Consider the following 9,454-nt stretch of genomic DNA (forward strand, 5'->3'; position numbering starts at 1 on the left):
TGCAAATAGTGGGTTATTTCCATTGGCCTTTGCAGTTGTTGAGGTAGATGACACATCAAGTTGGAAGTGACTTTTTTAATGTATTTACATATCAATTCCAATTGTGCTATTCCAGAACGACTACTTTTATTTTCGACAGCGTGAAAGGAATTCCACAGGCCTTGCATGAAGGTTTTGGAGCACTACATCATCGCCGATATTGTTTGAGGCATATAAGAGATAATTTTAAGAAAAAACACAGGGAAATCAATTTACAATATTTATTGTGGCAAGTCGGTTATGCAGCGGACACATTAGTGTATGAGCACTGTAGGGAGAGAATTAAGTCATTGTTAGTTGAAGAGCACAACTAGATTGAACAAAACTTGAAACCACAATACAAAAATCGATGGACGTTAAGTAAAAATGGTGGGTGCATTATGGTATGATGACAACTAATTGCTCCGAAAGTTTGAATGGCGTACTTAAGTGTGCCCGGGCTATGCCAATTCAAGCCTTGGTTACAAGGACATTTTACAGGTTCAACACATACTTTAACAAAAGACATGGTGATGGTGCAAGTTAGACGACAAGTTACACCCTAAAAAAGAGAGCATATTGCAGAAAACGATTGTGGCTGTAAAATCATGTAGAATTACTATATTCAATGACAATGAGTGGGAGGTCAAAGATTGTGAAGATACTTACACTATTTATCTCTATGACCAAGAGCGCATTTATACTTGTAATATACCACAATTCCAAAAATTATCATGTGAACATATTTTAGCGGCTAGTTCCAATCAAGATGATGGTGCTAAAATGTCTTATGATCGGTATTGCTCAACTTAGTATTCAATAAATCATTACCGTAAGACCTACAATGAGAGTTTTCATCCTCCCGATGATAGTTGCTATTAGCCGGCTTATGATGTACCACATCTATTACCACCACAATTTTAAATATCCACGACATGCAGTGTTTTAAATATCGGCCGACATGTCGGACATGTCGGCCGATATAGCGGATCGAGGTGTCGAGCGACACAAATCGGGGAAATACAAGTCGTATATCGTTTTTGGGCGATATATCGGTCATGTCGGCGAAAAATCGGAGATATCGGCCGCTATTTCCTATTTGAAAAATCGGCCAAAATTTATTAAAATCGGTTCAGCTTATTGGCTTTGGTTTGGGTTAATTGGGTCGATGACTTGCCCTCTTTTCGAACCCGATAGACACCTCAACGACTGATATACACCCGATCAAAAGAAAAAGAAGAAAAAGAAGGAGAAAAACACTCGATCAAAAGAAGAAAGGAGAAAACCCCTAGTTCTCGCTCGCGACTGGGAACTAGCGGCCTCCTCTCGTCGTTTTGCCATCGTGGTCTCAACAACAACAAAAACCCTAGGTCTTCGTGGTCAGAAATCCGAAGCTCCTCTCTTTTTCTGCGCCATCGGAGTTCTCGTCTGTGGATTTCCCCGCGCCGCCGCCATCGAAGCTCCTTTGGTAAGCCTCTCTAACCTCTCTCTCTGACCTCTCCGCCTTTTCGTCTGATTCTGACTCTTCGTGGCCTCTCTGAAGTCTGACCTCTCTCTCTCTTTCTCTCTCTCTCTTTCTCTATTTCGAACCCGATAAGACTCTGATTCTGACTCTTCGTGGTTTTTAACTTTCCCTTTTTTTCTTTTTTACTCTTCTTTCTTTTCCTAAATTATCATCATAAGTTTCTTTTTGTATCTTGGAGCAAATTGTGGACAAAAAGTAATTAAATAATTCTTTTGGATTAAAAGTAAAATTAGCTCTAACTTGATTTTTTTTAGTAATCCTCGGAATATGAAAGATTCAACTCTGGTAATAATCCTTGTTTAATTAATATGATGGGAATACTTGCATAAATATTTTTTTTATATCTTTACATTTTAGCTCTTTACATTTTAGCTCTAATCTTGTTTAATATATGTCTAGTCTATAAAGTTTATAAAGTATGCTTATATTGAATTTAAGAATGTTTATATTACATTTAGGACATGATATTGCACATATGCGCCCACCCGATATGGCGATCCGATATTTAGTCCATGTCTCCCGATATATCCCCGATTTCCGCTATCCGACATGGATTTCAGCCGTCCGACATGAACCCGACATCCGATATTTAAAACCTTGACGACATGGCCTATTATGTTGTCCGATATATCCTTTTATAGAGCTTGTTGCAACCGATATGGTCTTAATAAATTCTTTACTGCATTTTGGCTATTATGGACGCATATCCCCGATATAGCCAATATATTTGCCGATGTGTTGATCGATATATCCTTTAAGATGGCTTGTTGCAAAACAATATATCGTGTTTGGCAATTTTTCAAGCGAGATATCATGATTTTCTGATTATATCAAATGACATTTTGACCTAAACGTCAGACGAAATGTTGCAACGTTGATTTGTACTTTGTTTGTTTTACAAGTTTGCTTAGTGATCCTAAACATATATTATTTATATTTTGTATGCTTAGATTGCATTAAGTATGTTGAGATTGCATTTTAGGCATTTTACTATATATGCAAATATCTGTTATAGCATTCCAATGTTTACCAAATATCTTCGATATTTCCCCAATAATCGCAATCTGATATCAATTTTGGCCATCCGATATTTTTTCAATATCCGATATTTAAAATATTGATTACCACCTCACTATAAAAGACAAATAGGAAGACCTCATTCTGTGCGCATTAAAGATACTATGAATCAAGGGCGGGAAGGAGTGGCGTCGCGGATTAAGTGTAGTCAATGCAGTCAACTTGGTCATAATAGGTCTCGTTGTCTATTAAGAACAAATAGAAAGCAATTCATTAGTAATAAATTTATCATCTTTATTTCATGCTTTTTATTTTAATCTTATTGATTTAGCAAGTACTAACATGTAATTAATTGTTTGTGCAGGTACATACACTATGCTTCCCAAGCCGGATAGTGATAAGATCCTCTATGGTTAGTCACGTCACTGTTCTGAGACTACATCTTTTTCAAATATAACAATTTTTCGAATACATGAAAGCTATTTTCTCCATTATTTTTTATTTTGTACTCTAATACTATATTTCTTTATTATGCAAAGAGGATCGGAGCTAGTCATGGTTGATCATAGCCTCAGGCAAACCCGCTAGCCTCTCGAGGATGAGCGAATTACCGCGGTAGTCTGAGCCTATTTTCTCACATGCTCGAGGTTTCGATGGATGAAATTAGATTGGCCACTACTTAGCATAGATAAGGCCGGTGACTAACACGCTTCATATGTCTCGGATAGTCAAACATTACACTTCAAGACGTATCAATAATCTTTGGTCTCAGCATTGATGGTCCACATGTTATAAGGATAGATAGACATACATGGCGCTGAGCAGTGTTATTGAGGCGCGCGCCCCGGGCGTGAGGCGCTTCGGCCTGGGCAAAATGCGCCCCGCACGAGAGGCGGGGCGCTGCACGCAACGAGGCGCGCGCCTCGCGTGTGCCTCGCGCGCGCCTCGCGTGTGCCTCGCTCGCGCCTCGCATGCGCCTCACGTGCGCCTCGCACTTGTGTTATGTAACATACTATTTCTTCTATTTTTTTAAAATAATTTACATAATTACATATTTATATCATGTAATATACTCTTTCTTACTAGTTGCTAATCTATTTTCATCTTTTCATGTTTAACCTATAAAAAGGAAACAATAGTTAGTAATTTAATATACTTGTTTGCTAATTGTAACTTCCTTCTCTAATTAGCATGCTAACTAGCAAATTATAAACATGTAAATATGTAATTGTTACATTCATTCTTTATCTTTTCAAGCTAAGTAGCAAATATCAATTAAGAATACTAACTAAAAAATTATAAACAGTCATGTTTGTTAATTATATTTCTTAGTCTTTTTATGTGACAATTTATAAACATATGCTCATAATTGTTAATCACTTAATTTGATGATTTAAATACATGTTTCTTGTATCTTTTTTGTTACTTTAAAAATTCAGGTAACATAATTTGATGATTTAAGTTGATATTCTCATAATTTTGGATGTAGGTAACTAATATGTTGCTTATATGTTTCTGTCTTATGATGTTGGTAAATATTAATTTGAGTTATGTGCCTCAGTTAGTGAGGCGCGCGCCTTGTTGTGCGCCTTGCGCATGGTGCGCGTAAAAGACCTTTGCGCCCCGCATTGCGCCTTGCGCCTCGATAACACTGGCGCTGAGTCTATGAGTTATTAGGAATATCTCCACCCTCGTTACCTAGAGGAAATATTAGATTGAAGTGGCTAGAAGATTCTTTCTCACGCTCGTTGCTAGCAGATGCATCCCAAGTCATGATCGAGCAGCATACACATGCATATATTATGCACATGATTGGGATGTCTCTATTTCCCGATTCCAGTAAAGATAAAGTACAATTGAGGTAATATAATTTGTAATTTGAATGTTTATATAATTGAATTGTTTACTTGAATAGATTGTAATGCATTTTTTTGATATGATTAGTGGCGACCACTTCTCGAGGACGTGGACACTTGCGGGACATTATCATGTGGTAGTGCTATTTTAGCTTATCTGTACAGAGTCCAAGGTGCCTTTTAGGCAAAATAAAGAGCTCAAGGGATGTCTGACTTTATTGTAAGTTTGGGTGTGAAAGACTTGTTTTAAAACCAAGATTATGCGAGACACGAGCTTTAGATGGACAGATTCCATTAGGCTACAGGTAAACACTTTCGAATTTAACCAATGCAGACTTGATTTAGAATTATAGTTGCGATATTAGATGCTAAACTTTGATCATTCACGCAAATGGAACATCAAAAATGCTATGATGAGACCCCAACAAGACAATTAGACTTTTATAGAAATGAGCTTGATCACATGAAGATTTATCAAGTATCGAATTTTACTTCAAGGAAATTCAGTCTACCACAAATTTTTAACGAGATACTAATATGTAAAATGTTTTTGAGTTCGAGTGACAACCATACGGTGATGACCTAGCTTGTCATTCACCAATTTTCACAGAGGACCAAGTCATATGAAGAGCATGAGTTCCTCTCATATGCTTTGAAATTGTGGAGATGCATGCACCAGATCGCATGCTTAGACAATTTGGCTTGAGATAATACTATGAACGGTCGAAATGTATTATCACTTAGGACGATGATCAGCTTGGATCTAAAAAATGAAGGATCATGGGTAAACACTTCGAATGGGCCCAAAGTCAAGCCCACGACAAGTTATAGTGAAGGTCACCTAATGACTAAAGTGAATCTTGCCACACAACCCATATCGACTCAACTCGGCCAAGTTAGACACGAGTCGACCCCCCGCAACACACCTTAGATCAAGTCGTAAGGCGTCATCAGTCAGCCAAGCCTAGAGTCGAAATCTGTGTCAATTTCGAACTGATAGGTGAAGTTCACCAACTAATGAACTCCACCCACGTGGACCAAGTCATCCACTTCCGAAGAAGGTGCGCCCACGTTAGAAGCGACCCTCGCCCACATCCGCAACGACCTTCACTCACGTCTTCAGAGAACCTCGTCAAGTCCGTAAAGTTTGCCCAAATAGCCGTTTCAAAGCTATTTTCAAGGGATAATCGCTCCCCATTAACTCCTATTTTAATGGTCACTTAACCCACAATTAAAGGGGTCATTAACTCTCTCTTTTAGCCTATAAAAGGAGAAGATTATCCATTTTAAGGGGTCAAAAAAAGTTGAGAGAAGTTCTGCAGAAGAGTCAGCACACGCATCGCATTTGTGATCTTATTGAGAGATATTGCTAAGAGAAGACTGGGTTAGCTTCCAAAAAATTTAATCCTCATCAATAGCAAAAGACTCATTGTCTTAATCGGTGTGTCAACAGAGTACAAGATCGACGCTCCACCGCACACGAAAAAGAACCCCAGCAAATATAAATTTTTCCTTTATTTCGTTATAATCTTTGAATTGTAATTTGAGTTAACTGTAATTTAAAAGAACCCGAAACAAATACGTTTCAAAAGAAGTTGAAAGAATAGAAAGAAAGATCAAGAAATGTGGGTGTCAGATTAACTGGGCAAATACGCATTATCAGTACATACATAGGTGGAACGATCGGCATTTGAGTATCGTGAAGCAGATTGATTCTCGTCTTTAAAAATCAGATTATATCAGGTGGTATTAGGGATTACTATAAGATGGGTAATAAAGCAAATCACGTCTCCACTTGATGAACACCAACAATGGAGATATGTGCCCAGGAGTGTAAATAAGAGAGAACTTGTAAGCTATTTACTATTAAGTCGTATTACTACAATTTTCTTATATATGTAATGTTTTCACTTAATTGCAAATAGATGCTATTAATGACATTGAGGACTGCGCAAATGAGGGTCTAACACTTTCTGTCACAGGAATAGATCCAAGACTAAATACATCTATGTATCAGCGAATAGTGTGGTGATGGTGCGGGAGAATTTATTATGCGCATTGTGGACCAAATCAACGAAGGAAAGGAGGATCTTGTAGGAACGACGATGAAGGTAGACCGCACAACCACACACACAACCAGAGAGCGAGCTCGTTCAAGCTCAAGTCATGAAGGTCAATGACAATCTGAGCGGTACGAAAAGGGAGACACAAGGAAAGAGGCGGACTTCTAATTTTATGTGATTGATTTATGGATTTTCTATATGGACTCTATTTAAGTTATCGATATAGGTTATTTGTAAATAAAAACACTTGATATATTTGGTTTTGTTGCAATATTTTGGTGTATGGATAAAATATCTATTGTCATGGAATATTATATATTGCATTTTACTATGATGTGTGGGATTGATAGATGTGTATTAAGTTATGTACATGATCTATTATAAGTTATATGGAAATTATAATGTTTGGATATGTATATGAGGTGAATTTGATTTTTTTTTTTTTATGTACGAGAAATATTATGTATACGTAAGAGATAAGTTGGAACCCATGTGAGCATGTTTCGTGCATGTTCTGAATAGTCTGTATAATATATGGGACTACTAGGCCCATGTGCTTTGTAACTGTTCAGAAAATACATAGGGCTATTAATCTCGTGTAATTTCTCGAATTAATTAAAGTCTGCTTAGTTGTACCTAAACACACGGGACTACTAGTCCCATGTGTTTTTAACAGTAATTTTTGCAAAATTGATCTCCTTTTGGCCAGCCTTGATGGCATGGCCAAAAAGAGGTCGTTTTTACTAATTATTTTTCTACAAGGGTCTTTATCAAAAAAAAACTCTCCATTTTATAAACATACACGCTCATGTTTTTATGACACACAAACATATATGACAGATGTATATGATCGGCACCTAGAGAGATAGACCAGTTGTAAGGCCCATCCTCCTACCCTGGAAGCTCATTTTGCTAAATGAGTTATCAGTTCATTTCAGACTTAATCATTACTTAGTTATCTCTACTATCACATACAATCATATTATATACAAAAACAAAAACATAACACCAGTAAATAGAACAGCAAAAATTAAACAGCGAAAAGAGAAGTGAGCAGGGTACATCTGAGACCGAGACGATACCGAGGCCATCAGGTCCAAGGCCTTCCTCAATCTTAGCCGACAAATCTCTGCTCCTATCCTGCAAACAAACCACCCATCAACCGAAAAAAAAACCCTCAACCATCGAAAGAAACTAATTGAACTCATAACATGTTCGATGAAATTCCGCAGAGAGATTACCATGAGATCCGAGTGTGGAATCGTGACCGTCCTGACCGTACGATAGGCGCTCGAGACTCCGAAAGAAGAAGAGAGACTGCGCGTTCTTCGATGAGTGGAGGAAATAGAGTTGCGGAGATGAAGAGAGCAGTGATTGGGAATTGAAGCCATCATCGTCGCCTTTCGTGTTTCAAATTTCAGAGGGTTTTTTTTTTTTTTTTTTTTGCGCGGCTTTTGAAAAAATTTTAGGGGGTTTTTTTTTTTTTTTTTTTTGCGCGGCTTTTGAAATTTTGATCTTCGATTGCGCGTCGGGAGAGCGAATAAATTATTAGCGGAAGACGAAGATGCGTGATATCTTGGTGTTGTGAAGGGAAGGCCAACATTCGGATCGGATAAGATTCGGGAGGAAGCATCTGGATCCATTTAACGTGCGTCAAAGATGCATGAATGTTTTGATTATCACATAAATCCAAAAGTTCACCAATCTGACGTCAACAAATTTTGCAAAGATTCGCTACGAATTGAAGTTGTGCTTTGAGCATGCGATTTCATTGGAGACGCAAGTTGGATTGAAAATTTTGGCTTCGTTTGGATATAATGGTGTTTTACTTGTTTCTATGGTGTTTACAAAACACCATGCATTTGAAAACCATGTTTTTTGGGCTAAATCATCCTCAAACCAAAAACACAACACTTATTTCAAAATACCTAAAAAGTGTTTTACTTTTGGTGTTTTGGTTTGGAGTTTGAGAATGTGTTAATATTTCTAACATAATATATTAAATGTGATTAATATAGAGTTATTATCAACATGTTTATTATATTATACTATATTATACAATAGTTAATCTAATATATTAGTAATATTTATTAAATAATATAAAAATATAATAAAATAAAATATCTTATATAACAATATAATAACATTAAATACTAGAATTTAATATGTTAACATTGTATTATATAATAATAAATAATAATAATATATAAATAAACTAATAAAAATTATAAAAAAGTAATCGATAATAAATAATAATATAATAATATACCACACAATAGTATAATCGCTATGATATTATTAACTTTTTAATAAATAAACTGTAATAAAGTAATAATTATAAAATATTATATAATAGTAACATATTTAAAATAAAATAACAATATAATAATATGATAATTATATTAATAATAGTATAATATTATATTAATAATAAAATAATATTATTATAAAAATATTAATATAATGTATAACACTAACAAATTGATATACTAAAATAATTAAATATATAATTATTTGAAAATAATATGTAATAATTATAATATAATATAATTCATTAAGTACACTATAATATTATAATACATTATACAATTTTATATTGCATTATATTTAATATTTCTAATACTATAATAATGTAAACTAAATATTATAATATTTCATTTACAATATATTTTATTAGAATTAATATATAATATATTAATAATATGTTTAATACTAATTTTGTAACGGGTCAAACTAGCGTTGACCACAAATACTTATCATGGTGTTTTGAAAATGTTTTAAGGGAAAAACACAACACCATGGTTTTTTTATAAAAACATAACAAAGAAAACACCATGGCACCCAAACGAAGCCTAGTTGTTAAAACTTTAAAATAAATCCTTCACGCTTTCAAGTTAAGGAGCTAAATTATAGTATAAAAAATATCTATATTTTATTTATCTATGTTCGTTAGGATGTGGATATGATAATGAACA

At 35.1% G+C, this 9,454-nt stretch overlaps 1 protein-coding gene across 3 annotated transcripts in view; it reads right to left on the bottom strand.

The window, feature by feature from the left end:
* The window catches only part of LOC109819534, a 28,107-nt gene extending 20,174 nt beyond the window's left edge, over positions 1-7,933 (bottom strand). For 2 of the 3 annotated variants that reach the window (XM_020385287.1, XM_020385286.1), the window contains exons 1-2: positions 7,721-7,933; positions 7,542-7,619 (exon numbers count right to left, since the gene is read on the bottom strand). In XM_020385287.1, coding sequence (XP_020240876.1) covers positions 7,542-7,619; positions 7,721-7,873 — 231 coding nt within the window. In that variant the 5' untranslated portion in view covers positions 7,874-7,933. The remainder of the gene's footprint in view (positions 1-7,541; positions 7,620-7,720) is intronic. The other variant, XM_020385289.1, reaches the window with a different exon arrangement.

Source organism: Asparagus officinalis, chromosome 8, assembly GCF_001876935.1.
Source record: "Asparagus officinalis chromosome 8, Aspof.V1, whole genome shotgun sequence".
NCBI lineage: Eukaryota > Viridiplantae > Streptophyta > Magnoliopsida > Asparagales > Asparagaceae > Asparagus > Asparagus officinalis.